At 40.7% G+C, this 23852-nt stretch overlaps 1 protein-coding gene across 1 annotated transcript in view; it reads right to left on the bottom strand.

Annotated features, from left to right (window-relative positions):
* Nucleotides 1-8518, bottom strand: part of SLCO1C1 (solute carrier organic anion transporter family member 1C1) — a 34203-nt gene extending 25685 nt beyond the window's left edge. The window contains exons 1-4 of the mRNA XM_090043579.1: nucleotides 8381-8518; nucleotides 4413-4554; nucleotides 3212-3344; nucleotides 723-823 (exon numbers count right to left, since the gene is read on the bottom strand). Coding sequence (XP_089899705.1) covers nucleotides 723-823; nucleotides 3212-3344; nucleotides 4413-4554; nucleotides 8381-8506 — 502 coding nt within the window. The 5' untranslated portion in view covers nucleotides 8507-8518. The remainder of the gene's footprint in view (nucleotides 1-722; nucleotides 824-3211; nucleotides 3345-4412; nucleotides 4555-8380) is intronic.
* Nucleotides 8519-23852: the final 15334 nt, after the last annotated feature.

The raw sequence follows: 23852 nt of genomic DNA, 5'->3' as shown, positions 1-23852 counted from the left end.
AATCAGCAACCAAAGCTTCACACAGCCCTTGTGGGCAGCTCCCCCTAGCTCCCTGGTAACAGGCTCCCTGCTGCTCTGCATTTGCAGACTTCCCAAGCACTGCAGGCTGTACTATGCCATGCTGCTCCCTAGAGGAGGTGCAGGAAGTAGAAGCCAGAGTGGAAGCTCAGAGCAGCCAGAGTGATAGGAGGAACAGCAGTCTGGCAGGAGCCCAGGGCCACAAATTAACCCTTTGTGGGCCTCCAGTTGCATAGCCCTGTTATGCATCATATATCCATAACATGTGTGAGAACAAAAAACCTTATAACTTAGCTAACTGGGCAGATTTTCACCAGGATAACAAAAGAGTAGGGCTGTGCAAAGCTTCAGCAGCTGATTCGATTCAGAGGAGATTTGGCCCAATTGAGGGACCAAATCTCTGAATCCAAATTGAATAAAGAGACCAAGTAAAAGCGCCAAATTGATTTGAAGCATTTGAATTGATTCAGAAAAGATTCGGCTGGTTCAGAGATTTGGCCATACACTAAACTGGCACCTGGCAGCTGGTAAGTCTGTTGGGGTTGGGGGGAGGGAAGTGGTGTGGGGAAGGGTGGGATTGGGCCTGGGACTGGGACAAGCTGCTCAGCTGGGACAGGGGGGCACGTTACTCAGGGTGGTGGGCAGGGGTTCTTTAAAGACGATAACATTATAACAGAATATCTTTTAATATGGAAATATGTTACCTGCATCCAAGACTGAGAGTGGTATCTGGCGTTTATCATGTAGACACGGAGAGATGCTGATAGAAGAGTTTGTGGAGGAAGGCAATATTTCATACCTATAGCTGTGTAGAAATTAAATTTTCTTAATTCTCAATCTTATATGATTTTACAAGAAAAATACACATTTTATCTTCATAGGACACAGTCACATAGCACTTGACTTGTTTTTATGATGCACCTGACTGTAATGAACCTGATCTACTGAGTAGATAACATATTTTATGAATGTGTATTACTGAGCACATGAATGTGTATTACTGAGCACAAGGGCATCAAAGATATGGCTTGTGGGCTGGATCCAGTCCATGGAATCCCATCATCCAGTTCTGAGTTTGGGTCTCAAGTTGACATGAGCTCAAGACCAGCTCATCTGGCCCATGGGTCCAGATGAGGTCAACCCCCTGTAGCAGGGAACCCTAGCCTTGTTACCATTAGTGGAAGGAGAAAATATTATTTGGGGGGGGGCTGAGGTGGAGGTGGAGGAGTGCCTGGTGGGGGTGGTGGGCATGATGCTGTGGTGGCAGTGCTGGAATAGTGGACTTCCATGCCAAGCATTGTGGGGCACTGTGGGACAGCAGTGCCATGGTGCCAGCCACCACAAAATTCATTTGGAGCGGGGTGGGCTAAGCTCTGTCAGCCCTGGCCCTCAGTTGTCTATGCCTGTTACAGAGAGGAGGAGTCAGAGAAAAAAAGGAAGCAAGCCCCTTTAAGGGCCTAACCTTTGTAGCCAAGAGAAGGGGATGATTATCTGCTGTAAGGAGGAAACCCACCAGCATGAACAGGGTGGAGAGGACCTTGGCTATCAAGGGAAGCCCCAGGACAGGATGGGGAAAGCAGCTTGCTGTACAGAGAGGGACCAGGGACCCAGAGAAGTGTCAAGGCCAGGCCCTGGGCTCAGGCACTCATTTGCAAAGCTCAGTCTGCAGTCAGCCTGCCGCTGAACCCAGCAGTGGGAGGAGAACAAGAGATTGAACACATCTGTAACCCAGGGAGGAGGAGGTCCCTCAGCTGGCCAGGCAGGCAGGGCTGACTGAGATATTAACTCTCCCCAGGCCAAAGGAAGGGAATGGGCCATGGCAGCAGAGGGGGACAGAGCCCCATAGGGAGGCAAGGGTAGAAACCCCTCTGGCCAGGAATGCTGATGCTTGAAAGCAGGGACTTCTGATGACCCTGAATGAAGAAGCAAGTGTCCTGGAAGTACTAAGGATCTCCTTTATTTATTTATTGCCTTTTTGTGCCTTGGAAGGTCATGGGAAGGGGATACAAAAATTGGAAAGTGGTTTTATGTTCACCCTGGAGGAGCTGCCCCGGGACACGGGGGCTGAGTGTGCCCAACCAGACTAAGAATTGTTCATGGGGCACACCAGAGAGGCCTGGGGGGTGGGATACCTTGAGGATCATGGACTGTCTTGAGAGCCCAGTAGAGACCTGCTTACTGTTCTTCCTGCCACCCCTCTTCTTTCTGCTCATAGCAATAGTAATACTTTGTAAACCAGAGTGGATGCGAGGGTGGCAAGGAGAATGCCCTGGCAGAGTGCCCAGTGCACCGAGATTTTTTTCTTCTGGGTTTTTCTTTTTGGACTTACCTTAATGGTTTTGTGGGGGCAAGAGGCTGGGGGGCAGAAAACGTGGACTGGCCAGAGCCTGGGCAAATGGAGGACTAAGACAGACAGGAGGCTGGCAGGGCTGGGCATCTACCCACCAGCAAAAAGTGGGGAAGGAGAAAGAGAGAAGGGCAAAGCCTCATGCAGCCCAGTCAGATTCAGGGCTGGGGACAGGATAGGGAAACAAGGTGCCCACAGCCCCAGACTTAGGTTCTTTAAAGATGATCTCTCAAAAAACAATCCCAATTAACACTAAGCCTTTGCAGGCAAGCGAGAGAGAAAGAAAGGTGGCCAGACTAGGGAATCAGAGTAGTAACCAAGTACTGACCCACCACAAGGGGGATCTCACCTATCTCCAAAGGAGCACTCTATTACACCCTCCCCATCCCCCCCATTGTAGCAATAGCATACTGTGGAAGAAAGCTATATTTCTTTCTCTATCCCCAATTTAACACCCTCCCAATTTAACAGACACCATCTCATACTGTGGGCCCCAAATCTAAGCTAATATAGAATGTTAGAGGACGGAAGTGTCCTCTGAGTCACGCCTGTCTCTTTCTCTCGATCACACAGAATTTTGGAATGCGCTAAGCACTAGCTAAATCATAACTCTATTTCAGATTTGAATTAATACGGGCAGAATATATCTTCTTTTATTTGCTTAGGAACAATAAAGCATAAATAAAGATGTATAATAACTGTATTGTTGCTTGTTGCTAACAGCAGTTTTCCAATCAGTGCCTATATTGCTGAAATAGTTGCATGTTTAATGTTCATGACTAGATGAAAGTTCTGTACTTTTGCCTTGCTTTCTGAACTGAAAAATTAAGTTAGTCGTGCACTTACCGTCCCATAAAGAACTGGGGCATTGCAATAAAAAATGTTCCAACTGACATTATTAGGCAACCTGCTCCAATTATCTTTGGTCTGTGAAGTTTGGCTCCGAAGTAGCTTACAAGAATTATGATTAGGAGGTTCCCTTTGAAAAAGTACAAAATAACTAGGATTTACAATCTGACCATAAGTGAACTGTTCTGTAAACCAGTGATTATCAAACTATGGCCTATGTTAGTACATGCCAGTGGGGATGTTGCTGGTTCTCCCCATTGTTCCCTATTGTGTCTGAACAGGTGTCCAAGATCTTCATTGCTAAGAACATGGGAATCTGCAAGGCTGCTAGAAATATGGAGGGTGAACTACCCAGCTGCCAGCCACTAGCACACCAAAAAAATTAAAGCAATTGTCAAACATAGGGCTTTGCACAGTTTAGCCAATCGTTCATTTACTGAGTACTACATTTTGTAAAACACACAAAAAGACTTGGAGGTAAGTCAAAAGTAACATTTACATTACATGAAGCTGGAGTGTGAGAGTGACCTTAAGGAACTAACCACTGGAGCTAATATATCCTTGCACTCTCACTGCTTACCAAATCACTGAGATACATTACTCATGGGGCACCAGTGGCAAGTGCAGAAGAGAAAAGGCTGAACTTCTTGCAAAACAATTCATCATCTTTCACCTATAACTAAATATGTACAAAAAAACTCCTTCAAACCATTGCTTCAAGGAGGTCCATAACTTCCTTGCCACATGTCTAGCTGGGCTTAGCCAGCAAAGAAAAAGACATGATTTAATACCAGCAGCAACCTTATCTCATAATTTAAACAAACATGTGGGTTAAACACATCTATGGCTCAGTCCACACTGTGAGTGAAGCATGTGTAGCAATATAGTTAGGGAGTAGACTACAAAATGGCCAATGATCACACTGAGAATCCAGACTATTCTGGTTCAGAGAAACTGTGGTAGTAATAACCACATTTTGGTTTTAACCACAAAATGTAGAGCCCCACTGAGCACATTCACATTAAGAACAGTATCATCTCTACCATACCAAATGTAAATACCTATGAAAAGCTACACTGGTTCTTGCCAAATCAACCTCATTTCACTTTCAGAGGTCTGTAGGATTTACGCAAACATTTTCCACAATGAACTGTCAGTGGTTTTGTCTAACAGCAAAGAGGGATTCCACAACACATACCAAGTTCAAAGCTGCCATCAATAACACCAACCAGAGAAGAAGGAATATCAAATCGTCTTTCTATTTGGGTAATGGTACTTTTCAGATAACTTCCCGATAATGCTTTAGCGAAGTAAACAAAAGATAATGCACCAAGAAATATCTGTGAGAGAAATTAAAGGCGATTAAAACTGCACAATATTTCGTTGTTGTATTTTAATTTTCACACATTCAATATTTGAGATTTCTTCCAGTGTTTGTGAAATGTACTAGATTTACAAAGTCCTATTAGTTTGTTCATCTCGCTGGCACAACCAGAAGAAGAGCACATTTTATTTTCTTATTGGATAACACAGTCCTTATTCCTACAGAATAACTATGGGAATGAGAAAACAAATACCACGTATGGGAATAGGGGAATATTTTATCCTCCTAGGCCATTTAAGCCATTGTGATTCTGGCAGCAATTTTAATAATAAGTGGCAAAGTTAATGGTGACTTTCCTTGTGTGTGGACCCTTGTGTTTACTAAGAGCTAGACTAGATTGTGAAATGGATATGAAAGCAGGCAGGCTCTTGATCTCAAGCTTCTTGTTTCCAGGTGTCAGCAATGGCAATATTTTCCAATAGCAGCTGCTACTAGCAGTAATCTCATTAGTGCTGGCTATAATTTAAAAAAATCCATAATTCTCAAGTTGGAGCAAAATTTCTTATGAGGAGGGCTTTCTGAAGGATCTCCAATAAAATAAGCATTTCTGAGTGCTAATGTCCTTGTATTTTTAATGGTACTATAAAAGCACAAGAATGGTTTCCAGAGTATCAGAAGCAATAAAAATAAAATATCAAGCATTTTCATGTTCAGAAATAGTTTTCTTAAAAGTCTGGGAACTATCCAAGACAGAAGATTATTTTGATCTGTCAAAATAAATGTTTTTGATTTATGTCTGTAGTTTAGAGATGCCTGATTCTCCATCCTGATTCAGCTCATGTTGAAACATAAGGAAACCTTGATGTTGATCTCAATATAAATCAACTAATTTTTTTTTTTACTGTAAATGTATATTAGCACAAAACCCATGGAAAGCTGAAAGCTGTCAAAACTAATTTGCTGAGTCTCCATATTATTCTAGTTTTCTGGATGAATTGCACCCGTATTCCAGTTCCTGAAGTCTAGTAACTATAAATTTCCCAAAATGGACAAATTATTTGAGTTACAATAGTGTTTCCATTTTCAGAGGCAATAAGCTGATTTCTGAATGGTTAATTCAGTGGGGAAATCCGATTACTGTTGAGGCGAAATGCAATCGTATCATTGCTATTCTGCTGCAAATTTAATTAACGCAACATTTAAAAATTTCTGTGCAACTGAGGCCCAGTTTTTGTACCTGTAGAAGCTATTTTAAGCAAATGTAAATTTTCCGGAGCTAATGTTGTCATAATTATCATTTCATTTTAATGGAATAATTTTATCACAGAACAAATGACCTATATGGTATGCAAGGGGTTTTTTTTTTTAGTTTTATCTTTTATTAGACCAACATAGAAGGTTTGGGTCTGCTGCATAGTAACAAAATATGTATCCTGGTTTATATCCTTTAGTTTAGTAGCGTAAGTGTAGCTGGTTTCAGCTGATCCCTTTTGAAGTAGCTGAGGGAAAAGATGGTTTCTCAGATTTTCTGGGGCCTCCTGAATAGTTGTTTTACATGTTTGGTTATTTTTGGCTTCAGGTTGTGGATTTACAATGTTAATGGAGAATGTCAACATCTCCGTATTATAGCAGAGCTGGAGTTTTCTTGTTGTTGTGATGGTCCAGAAAAAATATGGGAAGGCAGGGATTTTGGGGGGGATATTTTATTAGACCAAGGGAGAATGTTTTGTCCAATAAAAGATATGACCAAAAGAAAAATCATTTTCTTTTGTATATTTCCTGGACCATTGTGGCAACAACATCTTTTCAACCCTCCTGCTATGTGATGTTATTCTGAGACGCCAGTGCCATCCTCATTCAAGTTAATGGGACTCCTTCCATGGACTTTACTAGGATTTGGATCATGCTCTAGATGGATTTCATTTTTAAAGGCTGTAGAAAACCAAAAGAAATAAAAAATGTGAAGGTTAAAAAGAATTTGAAAAAGCCAAGGATATTCTGATTCAGCTACATCTTAATGAACTTGAATCAGAGAAAATTATGGTGATGCACCATGGCTTCATTACATCAAAACATAAATCTAGAAGAGTGTCATTCTTCCAGACCCTGTTCCAGGAATGAGGATAACAAGAAAAGACTGACTTCATGGGGGAGGAGGGTCAGGGGAGGATGGAATCCAGCACTCAGTGGGCCAGGACATCTTTCTGTGCAGAATGCTCTTCCAAGATGAATTTGTAACATGAAAATGCAGGGATGTTATCATCACAATACTCTATTGTAAGGCTAAAGTTGCTGGAGTTCAACTCATGGCAGCTTGTTTTTTTTTTTAATAAAGCAACAAACAACAAAAAAACCTCTAAGCAATTCTGGGTTGGTTGAGCAGTTGACATACACAAATGGGGACAAAAGATATTGTTCCTGGGTCTGTCACTGATGCTACCCCTATCGTTTTACATGTTCCATTAGTAGACCATTTAAATTTCACATATCATTGTATTTTCAAAATCCAGAAATAAATAGCACTGTGGCACCCAACCTTTTTTTTTTAAAAAAAAGTCAGCATTATTGACAGTATAATACGGTACCACAGGCATTTCATATTCTGCATTCACTCACGGACAAATAGTAGTGCTGAAACTGAGTATCACAGAATCACAGAAGTTGGGTAGGAAGGGACCTTGTAGATCTTCAAGTCTGACCCCCTGCCTGGGCAGGAGAAAAACTGGGCTCAAATGATCCCAGCTAGGTAGGCATCAAGCCTCCTCTTAAAGACCCCCAGGGCAGGAGCCAGCACCACTTCCCTTGGAAGTTGGTTCCAGATCCTAGCCGCCCTGACTGTGAAGTAGTTCTTACGGATGTCTAATCTAAACCTACTCTCCAACAACTTGTGGCCGTTATTCCTTGTTATGCCAGGGGGCACTAGGGGAAACAAGGTCTCTCCCAAACCCTTCTGGTCCTCCCTCGTGAGTTTATTATAGATAGTCACCAGGTCCCCCCTCAGCCTTTTCTTGTAAGTGTTCACCTTGTCCTTTAATACTAAACACTGAAAGTACACTACATGAACCTGAACCAAATCTCCATATCTGAATGTCATCAAACTCTAGTGAAATTCAGAACAGTTTCAAAACTTTGTTACTTAGTTCTTTAATATTTTAATACTGAATGAAAGACATGCTCCTGGCAGACATTACAATTAAGATGCAATTAACCAGTTAATCACACTGTAGATAATAACCCTTCTACTTGTTCAAGGAACTAATGGTGCGACAAAATGGGAAACCAGGCATAAAAATATCCCACAAGAGAGGTGTCACATTTTTGTGATTGGTTTTTATCATGTCTTAAACTGAACATGTGGCAGGGTAACCAGAGCTGGCTGAAGACTCTGGTGCTGGGGCTGGCAATCAGCTGGCTGTTGGTCTCAGCCCCAGGACAGCACAGAAGTCTGGAAGCAGCTGTGCCGCAGTCCCAGGGCTGGGACTGACCATCAGGTGATTGTTACTCCCTAACTTGTGATCATGTGGGTTCAGCCAGGCTGTGGGCACCCAGCTTTCAATTTGCCAGTGCAGAAAGAGCCCAAAATTCCACACCCCCACCCTTAAACGGCATGTAGTAATGGTGCCATTAGGATCTGATCCTGATCACAAAATCACACGTGAATGGCAGGAGATGTAATTGTTGGGATTGGGTATCGGATCACATTGCTCCATTAAAAGAACATGTGCTAGGGGCCAAAAATGTAACATTCCAACAGGAACTATAAGGGTGGGGGGAGTTAATTCATCAGTAAAACCTCACATACTGAAATGTCCATATGGTAACATTCAGACCTATTACTGTACCTTTATGCCTCCACAACTTTGTTTCTCCTTGGAAGCAGAGGATTCAGATTTGCATGAAGACCTGTCATTTGGCAGGATTATGTTTTTCAAGAAAAACTGAGCATTTTCTTTGGATACGTTCTCCATGTTAATACTTCCTATCTGTTATCTAGAAGATATTAAGAATACTATAAATTTTAAAAGTATCACATATAGGCTTATTACTGACAGCTTGCCATATGCAGATAACAGTTATTAAAATTCACAATAAAAACAGAATGGTGGGCTGACAAATTCATTACGGAAATTTGCAATCCAACTATCTACTGAAGAGAAACCATACTTTTATAAACAATATGTAACCATTGTCTTCATTCTCTATGGGTGCTACATAGATTTGATGTTATCAGTTATTCATACTTAACTAAACATTGCCCATGTACTTCCATTGAATGTTTAGTCTTTTAGGTGAATTCCAGATGTTTACAGAGATTCATCAACTCTAATACTAATTTCCCATGGGTTTGGAATATTAGGGAATGAAATCAATGACAAAAGCAAGTCCAATCTTATTAATGCAGGATTCCAACTTCATTGTTTTGGAAATTAACATTAGTTCTACCCATCTGATATTTGTTGCTGATCAAGATGAGAAAAAATATTGCTTTAACACCCTAAAATAATCTTAGGGCTTTCGATCTTAATAATCTTGTCAACCATGGCAGGAAAAAATCTGAATTTACATCTTGGCAGCTAAATATAAGAATACAAATTAAAGGATAAATTTTGTGTCCAAATATTAGTATATCACCATTCTTAAAAACATACTTAAATATACCACAATGCTCTGTTAATTATTTCAGTTCCTAAACCGATACACAAAATATTTTTTCAGTGAGTTTTTGTGTTCATCTTTAAGCATCCTTAGAAATAAACTAGCTTTGGAATATATTATTATTAATTATTATTATTATTATTATTATTATTATTATTATAGCAGTTTCCCACAGGGAAAGTTTAAAACAAACACCATCTAAATGGCCTTGGGCCAGTCAATGACCTCTGAGACAGCAGCGGTCAGGTTGAGAAGCTCCTCAGAGAAACCAACATGAAAGGAATGGTCATTCAGCATGCATATGCAACCTGCATAGAATCACAGAACTACAGAAAATTAGGGTTAGAAGGGACTTAAGGAGGTCATCTAGTCCAAACCCCTGCTCAAAGCAGGACCATCCTCAACTAGATCATCCAAACCAAAGCTTTGTTTAGCTGGGTCTTAAAAACTTCCAAGGATGAAGATTCCACAACCTCTCTGGGCAACTTATTCTAGTGTTTTACTACCCACGTAAGGAGAAAATTCTTTCTAATATCTAACCTAAACTTCATTTGCTGCAACTTGAGACGATTGCTCCTTGTTCTGTTATCTGCCACCACTGAGAACAGTCTAGCTCCATCCTCTTTTGAACCCCCCTTGAGGTAGTTGAAGGCTTCTATTAAATCCCTTCTCAGTCTTCTCTTCTCTAGACTAAACAAGCCCATTCCCATTCCCAGCCTCTCCTCAGAAGTCATGTGCCCCATTCCCCTCACCATTTTTTTTGCCTTTCACCGGACTCTTTCTAATTTGTTCACATCCTTCCTGTAGTGGGGGCCCGAAACTGTACACAGTATACCAGACATGGCCTCACCACTGCTGAATAGAGGGGAATAATCATTTCAACTGCCCTGCTGGCAACACTCCCACCAATGCAGCCCAGTATGCCATTGACAACACGGGCACACTTAGCTCATATTCAGTATATTGTCCTTTGTAACCTTCAGGTCCTTTTCTGCAGAGCTGCTATCCAGCCAGTCAGCCCCCAGCCTGTACTGATGCATGGGAGTGCTCCATCCTAAGTGCAGGCCTTTGCAATTGTCCTCGTTGAACTTCATGAGATTCCTTTTGGCCCAATCCTCCAATTTGTCTAGGTCAGTCTGAATCCTAGCTCTACCCTCCAGTGTATCTACTACTCTCCTCCAGTTTGTTATCATCTGCAAAATTGCTGAGGGTGCACTCTGTGCTATCTTCTAGGTTGTTGATGAAGATATTGAACAAAACTGGCCACAGGATGGACCCCTGGGGAACTCCACTTGATACTGGCTGCCAACTAGACATCAAACCATTATTACTATCCTCTGAGCCCGATGCTCCAGCCAGTTTTTTATCCACCTTACAGTCCATTCATCCAGCTCGTACTTCCTTAAAGCATTACATGTATGCAATGGGGCATCTCAATCTTGACACCATGAACCGTATTACATTAGAATTAGAAGCAGCATCTGAGCAAAAGCCATGAAGATGTTCACTTGGCCAGATGACAGTACAATAGTAGTAGCAGATGCCCTCTATCATTCTTTCTATTGCACTGAGCTGGTGATGATTTTAGTTGGCTAAAGCCATTATTGTTTAGCATTGTTACAGTGGCTGGTGGCAGGCATGCTATTTGTTGGGGGCCTTCTGATACTAAGTGTTGGCTAGGACTGTTAACCTTACAAGATTTGTTGGCTTCGATATTCATGTGATAACTCTCAAAGTATGAATTAATCTTTATGTCTCCTAAACTGGTATGGGCAAGGCTTATCCAAACTGGACATGATATTTGCCGAGTAGCAAACTGTGAGCACTGAACAGCATGCTTGTGTTGGCTCTTCATATAGACCTAAAGTTTGTTCAGGGAACAGTTTCTGCACTTGATCTTCAGAGAACTTCTTTAGTGAGTTGGATTCTGTATAGGATCTAGGTATACTGACTGTATTGTGTACTAGTTGCTGAGCATTCAAGATGTTAAGCTAAAGTTGGGTCCGAGCATGGTGCAAGTGGAAACATATTGGTTTTTGATATACTTGGCCTCAGTCTACGTGGCTTAAAATTCCAGCAGGTTTTCATCGATCATTTATAGTCTGTTATAGCTGCTCATCCTGGCCTGCTACTGTACAAATGACCACCCAAACTGGGGAAGGCTGGTCAAAGGCTTCCATCAGGGGCTAGTCCTCTGCTCTGTCCTTATCACTGGAGTGGCCAATTGGGATCAGCTAAATCTCCACTTCCGCCATATAAGCTCCTGAGCAGGAACAGGGTATGTATGGGCAACAGGGCTCAACCTCAACCCAAACCACTTTGCTGTTCCCTCTGGTTTGCTCTCTGACTGCTCAATCTCCAGGTAGCCCCAGATCTGCTGGCCCATGACCTGGCATGATACTCCAAAAGTCTGTAGCTACAGCTCAGGAATAATACTGTTTTATTGCTGGCTCCTAGAAGATATTTGTCTGGCATTGGTACAGTTGTCATAGCAAAGAGTCCCACAGCAACCTACAGCTTACAGGCTGGAGCCAGTCTGCAAAAGGATTTTTTCCAGTCTGTGACACATGGAAGTTTCTATATCCTACCGTTAGCTGAATACACTTTACATGAATGGCAAGAATGCTCTATCTAACGATAGAATGTCTAAGTGCCACCTCTGGCCTGCCTTAAAACCCAGCTCTGTTATTTGGACCCCCTAGTAGTGAAATATTGCCAACCTCTGGCCTTAAATTTTCTTGGATATTATCTTAGCCATAGCTTGGATACCTTATTCTCCTGAGTAAAGCAGGATATACAAATGAACAGCTAGCATTAGTTTTGTTTCCCAAGATGTCTCTGTCATTCTGTCAAGGTTTTCCCTGGTTTAATCATTTCATCATCTTTTCTATTTCTTCCAGAGAATGTGACTGGACACTTTTGTTTAGCTGAGATGTTTGTATTGATACCACTTTTCAATCAACTCCTTGCCATGCATCTAATCTTTACAACTAAAGCAGAAAAAAAGGAAGTATACTTTTGGAACATGTGATGCCTCCTGAGTCCATTCCAGTCTGGAAGGGCACCTGGAAGAATAATGGAGGTGACAGTATCATTTTCCTGGAAGCCAGAGGCATCAGAGAGAAATTAGAGAGGATGAAATCCTCCCCAGGCTACTCATATATGTGGCAGGTCTTGAGGCATTGCAGATATCCATTATATTCCAGAGGAACTTTGGAGGAGATTCTAATTTGCTAGACACAGTTATTCAGAAATCTCATTAATACTGCAATCTCTGCAAAGATTGTCTAATAGGAGGGCATTCTAAGAAATCAGCTGAAATGATGGATCATTATATTCCAGGCCCATTTATTAAAACTATATTTTGTTTTTTAGAACAGATGGTAGAGATTAAATTTTGTGTTATAAATAATTACTGGCAGGAGGGTCTTGTCCTACAGGGAACTCACTGAATGAACATAGGTAAGAGCTCAAACACCAAAGGAAGAGGTTTTTCACAATCAAATAGCTCATTATTAAAGTGTATGCGTCTCATCATACATATCATTCAAAATAGAAAATAGGTCTATTAATGACTGTATTGTGAGAAAGCTTGCACAATATTTTCCTGCACTATGCTTGACTTCACTATGCTATTTGCTCCTCACTTCTGTGAAACGTGAAACAGTTCCTCATTTCAAAAAATTCCTAGCATCAATTACACTATTTGGTATTGTGAAGAGTGAGAGAGCAGTATACCCCACACAATTTTCCCCATTTTGCACCCCCCTCCACACACACACACACAGAATATCATCTCTCTTTCCATGGTAACTGTGAAATCTTTTCTCCCCCTTCTGTTATTCAGGAAAATATTATGTTGAACTATAAAAAATGGTCTGAGTAAGGTTTGGATAAAGGACCCAAGAACAGGAAACCCGCCCCCCCCCCCCCACACACACACAGGCAAAATCTATACATACTCATTCACTTTCTCTTATATATTATGTATATTTGCAGCTGTGTGGATGGAAATGCAAATGTACATCTGCACATATATACAAGATTTTTTTTCCAAACTGTATATGCTGCAGAAACAACCCCTCATATTTTCATGTCATGAAAATATAACCTTCTCCAGTGTGTAGCAGTAAAAAGAATTTGCTGTTGAAATATTAAACTATGCTTTTGTTCCAAAATAAAACAAGCAAGCAAAAAGACTGTAAGCTGTAAAACAAAAGGCATTATAAAAACTGGTAAACTAATTCTTTAAAAAATCTGTTCCTGTGTATAGTTGATCAGCCATGTCACTTCAGCAAGGGTTTATAAGAAAGAAGGTTCTGGTGATGTAACAGGGACATTTCTAAGCAACTGTCTCTGTAGGGGCAGAACTTCTCTCAAGTAGGAGTAGAACTGGAGTCACAAATAGATATGACTTTGCCAGTGTCCCCGGAACTGTATGAAAGGATGAGACAGAGCAGGATGGAGCAATCCGTTTGGTTTATAATGGTATGGAGAAAAAGACTAAAAAAAAATCTAGTCAAACTGTGTAAAACAAGGGAATAGAATTTGGCCTGCTCTGACTTTAATTGTAAAGCAACAGATTTTAAATTATGACACTGAAGTAGAAAGACCCTTGCGATTCTAAGCAAATATCTGTGGTTGAGCAACTAGATGTACTTGGCTCCACAGATGTGCACCTCTGATATTCTATTGAACAGATTTAGCGGTCACAGTAACTAGCACTTGTCCTTCCCTTTCCAGAAGGAAGGAGGTGAAGGCACTTACCCTATTTTTACATTTCCCACTCCAGCTGTTCAGGGTGCTGGCAGGGATGCGGCACGCACGCACACACACACACACACACACACACACACACACTTTTCTTGCAGTGCAGATCAATAGCATTCCTGCTAACTTCTTTGTAACACAGCATTTTTATTACCTTCTCAGACAGCAACTGTTCACTGAGCTTCTCAGCTGGCAGGGATATGAGATTGCACCTTACAATATGACCTGAAAATGAAGAGAGACAGGCAGTGTGTGAAAGTGAGGCTGAGAGGAAACAGGCAATTTTCCAAGTATCCCTAAAAGAGGTACTAATTTTAATACTCTAAGTCCTTGACAAATCCCCACTCTCCCACTGATCTTGGAAGGTGATCTCTTGCCATTAGTCTCCTTAAAATCTGCTTTATTATTTAGTAGCTTTCAATACAAAAGCTTCATTTTTTGAAAGTATTAAAATATGTGATTTGAAGCTGTGTCTTCCAGGTATTAGAATGTGTGGTGTGAATATTCAGCAGTGAGAGTATGATGGATGAATCCACATAAAGACCAGCCTATATACAAGGAACATCAAGAAAAAACATAAGAAAAACCAAATCTTACCTGGCAGAAGCAATCCCAAGGCATGGTGCCTACCAACTGGTAGCAGGTGAGCGCACACACAAGCATATACACACACACATGCACACTGTCCCTCAGCCTGGAAGTGAAACAAGTTTGAGGGAAACCTCCTGTCAGAAGTTATCCAGCCTAGGGAAAGTAGATCTTATACGGAAGTGGAGACACAAAGAAACCTAGGAGGTGGGAGAACTTTTGTTTTGCCTGAACAATCTGTGCTTGTCTCCCTTCACCCCCCTCCCGACCCAAGCACTTTTTTTCTCTTTCTTTCTTCTCTCCTCTAGATTGCAAGATATTGGTCACATTGGCAAATTAATGAACCTGGGTGCTGTGATGTGAAATCTTGAAGAGCAGTTCAACCCTCCTTGGAATATTTCTTTGCAACTTGCTGCAAGTTTGACGCACACACGTGATTGAGCTTTCTCTTAAAACAAAAAATAGTCCTGATCTTCTTAATTGCCTGTTCCCAGGAAATAAAAATCTTCGAGGGGAAACTGACAAGAGAGGTTGGGGGTAGGGAGGAAACATTATTTACAAAACTCTTACTTACAAAGCTCTCTTCCCACCCAGGGTTTCTTTTACGTCAGCAGGACTGTACAGTGATGTTTATTTGCATCCCATTTTTTCAGGAATGTGTGTTTATTTTAAAAGATGCCCTATTCCCTCAGAAGTATCCTGGAGAATAGGATCCTACAAGACATACACTCAGCCAACATGAGAAGTACCTTAAAGTGACAGATGGGCATGTATTTGAGTCCCCTTATTCCTTTACAAATGTTGAGATAGCCAGCATACTTTGGCAAAGGAAAAAAAATTTGTTCAGCACACTCCTGCCAACTTCCCCTGTTTTCCAGCCTTATATTTTTCTTGTCACAAGTTTTTATATGTTTAAATGGGAAGCATTCATTCATAAGATGATGTTATTCTAAAGAATGTGATTAGTTTCAAATGCAGTCATTTGAAACATGTTGGTTTTAACTTCAGCAAGTTTTGCTAACTTTTGAAATTTAATTATACCAACAGAGAAAGGTGCAACTGAAAGTTCTTCTTCCTTCCCCCTTCCCCAACCTCAACAGACATGTTTCCATGGCAGCTAAAACCTTGGTGATACTCAAATTATTATGAAGCCAAATGCATTCCCTTGTAGTAGACTTCTACATTACTAGATTGAAAACAAATTATTATATATTAATTAATTCTTCATTTTGAGTTGTTGGAGTTCTACCCTGCTGCATACAAATTATGCTTTGTATATCAGCACTTTATACTCTTATTTTGTGGTTTTAGAAATTTGGATGTCAGGGTATCTAATAAACCTGAGGGGCCGTGAGGTTTGAGAACATTCTGGAGAAAAGCCTCTAAGTTTGTTTTTTTCTATTTAAGAAAATGGAGTCTGCACAATATGAAGTCTGCTCTAGCTTCAGCCTACCTATCCCAACTGTTCATCTGATCACTGGCTTGACTGATGCCTAGGCTGCATTAATGAAGCTAGCTTCTGATCTCTGCCTCTCTGCCTCTTATACCCTCCCTGCTCTTTGAATGACAGAGGTCCTTACTCAAAATCTACAAAGCCATAATCTTGTCCTTTTAAAGTTGCTCCTTGAAGACAGGGTCTTCCAAAATACACACTGGAACTGCAATTGATTATTGTTAGGCAGGTGCCAAACCATGATTACTGATATAGACTGGATAAGAATGATTCACATGTTGTTATCTTGTCTTCTTCACAACCTTCACATCAACCTACTACTGGATTGCCTTACACACCTGTTATATCCATTTTTTTATATAAAAGTTCCCGGGCCACAGATATTTACTGCAAATTTAAGTAGGACCTAACACAATGCAATCCTCAACCTAAGTGATTCCTCAGGTCCATCTTAAAGTATCACTGCACCAAAAAACAACTCTTGCATAACAGATCATGATATAGCCTCATTGATGCATTCTCTCAAACCCAATCTCCTGCGTGAGAGCACAGGGCACTGTCGAGTCAGTCAACTGAAATGAACTAATTTGGAAAGTGGATAAGACTATCAGTTTAATAAGGAGAGTCCCATTTTCTTATTTTTCTAAAAGAAATTACTTATTTATATTCCACCTATAACCAAAACAAAAGTAGATAAGAACACTTTAGAACAAAGTATCTAGGTAAAGGTAGTTACTTAAGTCTTTATCTGTACATTCCTATTGTGTCATAGCCAGATGAAATTAGAAGCAAGACTACCTCTATTTCTAAAGCAGAGGTCTAAATAAATTGCATTCACTAAATCTAATTTATCCTTAGTAAATGCCTTTTTTCTGTGGTTCAAGAGTAATCTTACTGCCTACAGTTGTCAATGCTGTAGTAGGAAATCATTGTGGGCCAATCTCTGAAAACCTCAAACCATCACAAACCTCTAAGACAAATCTCCATTGAAACACCTGCTCCTTCTCAAGAATACTTCTTAAGTGTTAAACAAAAAAACATGGTTCATCTCTGAAGGACTCAAAATAAATGGTTTTCTGCCCAGGGTAGTTTTCTACAGAGAAATAAAACATTTTGTTAGAACATACCCTGATAGAGCTGCATAAATCAACAGGGCTTTGCTTGGAAAGATTAGTATAACCATGACAAATCTTGACTGAACCACTGTAAGAAGACTATTGTTGGTTTTATGGTTTTGCTCAATGGGATGATAAAAAACAAGAAAACAGCAGAACTATGTTAAAAGGGACATGGCTCAAAATTGTTATGATCATGGCGGAGCAAGTGTTTTAGATGCTTGATGTCAATTGGAAAGAAAATCCACAATAAAGAGCATTCTGCACAATGGCACCATAACTATTTACATTTAAACACTTGGCTAAATGACTGGTCATTTTGGGTGCCTTTCCTTGTGCAACAAGGTTGCTTTGATGTGCTATAGTTACAGCTCATTGATTAATCGAGTCTGTTGGAGCGTGGTTATTACTGCGCTCCAGCAGATTCCAGCGTCACGTCTATCAACATCCCTGCACTGAAAAATGGCAGCAGGGTGCTTTATCTAGAGCTTGCAATGAGGTTTAGTTAAAGTGCCCTCACCACCATTTTTTTGTGCAGGGACATACAACACATAGGACATACATATGACACTTCAGGTGCTTTAAATAAAGCAGCTCTCAGAGCCGCTCTAATTAAAGGGCCCCCAACCCCCACTCCCAGAGCACCTCTTTAAATGCCCATAATTACTGGTACCATGTTATTACCTGAATAGTCCAACAAAGATCTTGGGCTTGTACTAGGCTGTAGACACTTTCATACTAAGAAACAGTCACTGCACTGTGGAACTTGCAAACACAACCCTTGTTCCTGCAATGATCTCCTAGATATACTCTGTACACAAGAGCTAAGTTTAAGTTGGCAAGATGGAGAAAGGACTGGGGAAAAGATTATTCCTCATAAAAGGGTAGGGAACAGACAAATCCTTACAGAAGCTTTTGCAGGAAATGTGAGGTTGAAAACACTTATTTTACACTTATTTGAACACACCTGAGGAAGGGCAGTTTGTGGCCAAAAGCTTGTTGGATCCAGTATGCAGTGGGTTCAGTAAAAGACATCTCAAAAACACTTCTCTCATACACAGCCCACATAGCATTCTTATGGAGACTCCGCTGTAAAGCAGTGTAGATGAAAGCATCATACATCTTGGCTTTAAATAAAGGGTCTGCAGGAGCCTATAAGAATGACAAGAAGCAAAGGAAAATTTTCCCTGATGAAGAAAGACTGGAAAACAAAAATCACAAGGAAAGGATTTGATGGAAGTTTTCAAGTGGGGAAAAGAGAGAGAAAAGAGAACAAGTAATATGTTATTGTTATATTTAACAGATATTGCAAGGTTACCAGTATCCAAAGGATACAGCCACATAGCCAGAGTTACTTAAAAAGGCACTTGAGTAACACACCACTTTTTGGAGCCTAAAGCATTCTGTGTCCATTAGATCTATGGAGAGAATTTTAGTTTTGCAGAATGTAACACTGCAAACTGGAATTTTTCCAGGCCACCAGAGGTTAACACTCTTAAGCTTAAAAATCCCATGGCACTTTCTGTAATGCAGATAAGCTCTTTGAACTAGTTTTAAACTCGAGAATTCTGGCTAAAAATGTGGAAAAAGAAGGCATAAAGAATTGTAAAGAAAAGTTTATTACATAGAGGGTGTTCAACTTGTGGAAAGCTATGCTTACGATAGGCAGACTAACGAACAACAGCCACATGCAAAAGCTTGCTAAGGGAGGTAGTTGAACAGAAAAGGACTGTACAGTCAAGGTTACCTAAATGAAGCCATGTAGATTGAGCAAGAAAATAGGCATATTTCTTGACCAAAGATAGGCAGACAGTCTTTCTTTTCTCTACAACTTTACAAACTTATCCAGCTGATTTAGTGGGTATAGCCAATGGCCGTCAGTTTATGTTGAACATGAGGATTCTAACAGTCAAAAACTTAGATGGGTGCACTATAAAACTCTTCATTTCTCATGTACTCATTAACAAAGGAAACATTTAAAAGCACCCTTCAGTCCTCTGGTGAAGCTTTGAGACAGTTAAATAAACTCCTGGTAAAGTCTATTACTTTCACCCACTGAAGCTGCTCCATCTTGTATAACATACTTACATTTAATAGAACATTTCCTACCTCCCAGCTAAGTGCCCAAACCACTAGATGACAGCCTGCCTGTCTTTATAGCTCTGTAAATAGTTAATTCCATGCTTCAGCAGAAGAGAATGAAAGCACTCCCCCACTCTAGAAAACCTTAAAGCCTGGTGGTTAGGGCACCCTCCTGGATGATAGGAGATGGGAATCCAAGTCCCTTCAGGCAAAAGAGGAATTTCAAGTTGTGCCTTGTGTCTCAGCAGAGTGCTCTGACCACTGGACTATTGGGAACAAACACATGACCACCTCCTCCAGTTTTGTGAGAAGGAAAAGATTGTCCCAATTTAGATGCCTAACTCCCATGAAAGGGTTCAAAGCTCTGAATTCTAAATGAGGAAGGTACCACCCTTCCACCTAGACTGAGGTATCTCATCTCCCCACAAATCATCATTCTCTAATGGTGAACAGAGTGTGCAAACATAACATGAAACACTTCAAAGTGAAGATCTTCAAAGTTGTTCCTGTCTTTTTCTGGAGTCATTTTTAAAGTGGGATGCCCATTTTTTAAGCACTTCATTGGGTGTATATCTCTGTACCCTCACTTATTAGGTACTTTAAGGGCACATGGAACACTTAATGTTGTATCTGTCCATGACCTTAGCCAGCATACTTGCTATCATGCATACAGTGTTAAGTAGCTAACTTTCCCCATGGATTTTGTGAGGTACCTAAATCAGGGCTGTAGATTCCATTGGGCATGTCTACACATGCATTTAAGTGCTCCTAAATTTAATGTGCATTAGCTTAATGCGCATTAAGAGGGATTAGGCAGGTATTTACAGATGCAGGTGATAAAGTGCATTAACACTGCGTGTGTGGACTGATTTGGGACTAAAGTTAGTCCCAAGTCAGTCCACACACATAAAGTTAATGTACTTTAACATGTCTACACATTTGTTAATGCATTTTAACTATTTGTGCCTAAATTTGATACCTGCATTTGCCAGGTATATTTTTACACATGTTCCTGGAGGCATATGGGGGTGCTTTAATTAGTGAGCCATGCTAATTAAAAGCACCTGAGCATCACATCTATCAGCATCCCCAGGCTGAAAAAGTGGCAACAGTGTGCTTTGAACTCAAGCTCGTTTGATGAGCTTTAGTTCAAACCAAACCACCATCCATTTTTCAGCACAGGGATGCTGATACACATTACGCTAGAGTCTGTTGGAATGTGTTAAATTTCTGTGCTCCAGCAGACTTAATTAATTGAGTCTGCTCTGACATGCTGGATTCCAAGTGCATTGGAGCAGGTTCCTCACATGTGTTTAGGAGCTAGAATGGCCTGAATTCACCATTTTTAACGTGCATTAAGGGTGCGCATGTGTAGACATGCACCCTTAATGCACGTTAACTTAGGCTAATGCACAGTAAAGTGTCACATGTAAATGCTCCCACTGGGTAACAGGGCATCTAAACCAGGCACTGAAATGCTTCACCACTTCAGGTTAGAATCACACAGGGCTGAGTTTTGCAATGCCTAAGTCCTGTGGGGACCTAGACCTAAGTGACTTGCTAAGGTCTCATAGGACGTTTGTAACAGAGTAGAAAATGAGGCCTGTTTCATGTGGTTTTGATAAGATTGAAAAATAAAATTGAAGAAAACTTCACTAAATATTGTATCAAATACTCTTATAAGTGGTTTTTAGATAAAGGGATTTATGTATGTAACGAAGGGTAATCTGAACACCTGGAAAATGTTATATTTAATTAAGATAGCAACAACTATATACAATGACCTCACTTATGCTTTCTGAGGTTAGTAAGAGAAGCATATTCATGTGTGGTCTCATTAACTAAGTAAGTTCCCCTCCTTTGTGAATCTCTGCTCATCCCCTCCCATGGGAATCTTTTGCCATTTGAAAAGCAACCAGGGTACTTTACAATTCTGAAATAGAAGTGTTTTACTGTGATAGCAGCGTCTTTGTGATGAAAAATTCTTAATTAAAAGGGGTCTGCTTTCCTCCAGTTGTATACTTTTGCTGTTCAATTGTTCAATGGAATGTATTGATTATATAGAGGGGGAAGATTTGGAGAGGTGCCATGAATTACCTTTCCATTGGAATAAGATTTCTACCCTCCTTTCACACTGCGATAAACCTGAATACATCCCCAAGCCTTGCCTGATCTAAGTATATCTAAACTGTTGATGTTCAAGAGCTAAACCTGGAACAGGAACCAAATTGTGAATCGAGCCTTTCTCCTTTCTCTTGATTGAACCAACCCCAGATCTAAAAGCCTCCAAACTAATTCAACATCTACATCTCAATTTGGCAGTTATAACTTCAAAATGTATTATTTTTAAAGGGATTGTGTAATAAGGGGACTTAAATATAGAAGTTCAGACAAGACTTTTAAAGGACTTGGCTAAAGAAATTGAGATCTCTGATGCTTACTGTTAATGAAACTTGGAAAAATGGATCTATTTCAGAGGACTGGAAGAAACCCTATGTTATACAGATATTAATTTGAAAAAGGCAAATGGAATGGCCTGGGAAATGATAGATCAGCTAGCCTCCCATCAGTCCTATGCATCATAATGGAAAGGTTAACATTAGACACCGTCAGTAAAGAGAGGTAAGATGCAACCAATATAATTTCAAGGAAATAGGTCAGACAAATCAAATTTTATATCAAGCTTTTAGAAGATTGCATTTGCAGTTGATAAGGGTAAACCTGCTAAAGTAAAATGGTTGATTTTTTGTAAAGCCAAGACTTCTGATTAAAATGACGTTTTGATTGAAAAAAGAAGCTCTTTACAAAATGAATACCAGTCTGGATTGACTTCGAAAATAGTAATCCATCTATACATATTTTTAATACAATCAAATATTTAGAAACAATAACATAAGTCATACTTGCAGAATGAGATTCTATATAATGGAAAGCAGAAACTGGAGAACTTTGGGATTATTGTAGATAAATAACTAATACAAATTCTCAGTTCTGTAGTTAAAGGTACTGAATAGGCCTGTGTCAAGTGGCTAGTATTCCCTTTAGATTCGGATTTGGCCAATTCAGGGGACAGTGATTCGATTTGTTAATTCGAATCACTGTCCCGAATCGATTCTGCTGAATCTGATTTGGAGATTTGGCTGCTACCCTGCCTGCTCCAACACCCGGCACTTGTTTAAAAAACTCAGCGGGTGCTGCCAGGAAAGAGGGTGATCCCTGCTGTCCCCTGCTGCCCACCGCTGCATCAGGGGGTCTATCCCCCCACTGCTCCAGTCCCCACCACAGCTGTGTGGGGCAGTGGGGGGGGCAGCAGGGATCACCCCCACCCAGCACCTGGTAAGCACTGGGGCTTTTCTTGAAGCGCCAGGAGCTGGGGCTGGTGGGGCAGCCATTGGGAGGGCTGGGGGAGTGGGCGGAGGTCGGGAGTTCCCCCCCAAAGGCTTTCTGAAGATTCAGAGAGGTTTGAATTGATTCGGACCTTTTAATTGGTCCCAACTTGATTTGGAGATTCAGCCACTGAATCGGGCCAAATCTCCTCCAGATTGCATCCCCACCTGAAGCTTCACACAGCCCTAGTACTGAACACAATCCTTAGGGAAATATTGGGTAAGAAAAGGAACACAAATCTACATGGTATTAGTGAGACATCTATAGGAATACTGTGCTTAGATCTAGCGTCCAGTCTTAAAACAGATTTTGAAAACTTATAGAGAACTAGAAAAATGATTGGAATACTAGAGAGAGAAAGATGAGTAGATAATTGAACTGACTAACCATGTGACATTTCTGCTATAACCTTTGCCTGTTTTCTTCTGTTCCCTGTCTATAGCATGTCACTTCCCTCTGCCTAATATCACAGATGTATAAAGTGAGCTCTCTGGGGGCAAAGAACCAGTTGATGCATCTTTTTCATCTTTCTGTGAAGCACAGGGACATTGGATATTGCTTGGGCTGGTGTGTTGGTACTTAGAAAAATGGAGGTTTCTGACTAGGGGTCCCAACATTCCAGTCAGGGTCATATTCATCACCAGCTATGGGGAGAGTAAGACATTCTTATCATAGGCCAGAAGGCATAATCTGGGGGAGCTTTGTCTTCCTCTGTAGCGTGGTGTTGTGTGTCTTGTGAGCGTTTGAAGTGACACTTCGGCAGATTCCTTGAGTAAATGACAGCCTATGAATTCTGGGGCTGTAACTTGATGGCCCAAGAGGTCCCTCCCAGATCTCTGTCTCTATATCTCCTTTCCATAAGGTCCGCTAAAATAACACATGAAAACAACAAGGTTAGAAAGGTCAGTGTTGGCATCCATTATAACATGCAGCCATATCTTCATCATATCTCTGATTTAGTGAAGTACTCTACACATGCTTAACTTTAAAGCATGCACTTAATCTCAATCAAAAATGCTTAAGGGCATCTATTAGTAATGGTGTTATTTGCAAATGGATTACTTTTCACCTTCTGCACTGTAAGGCATTGGTGACTACTGGAGACAAAATACCTGAATAAGGACCTGACTCAGGTCCGTCCATTGACTTCATCAAGAGTTTTGGATTAGAGCTTAAAAGGACCATAGGTCTCTTGCAGTATGCTGGCTAGAAAGGTGGGTACTGAAGCAGCTCTGGTAAGTAAAGGGAAAAAAACACAGCCAG

This window comes from Crocodylus siamensis, chromosome 4 (assembly GCF_052110815.1).
Source record: "Crocodylus siamensis isolate JL-2025a chromosome 4, ASM5211081v1, whole genome shotgun sequence".
Taxonomy (NCBI): Eukaryota; Metazoa; Chordata; order Crocodylia; family Crocodylidae; genus Crocodylus; species Crocodylus siamensis.
Note: the sequence above shows the minus strand (reverse complement) of the source record. Positions and strands in the feature narration are given on the sequence as shown.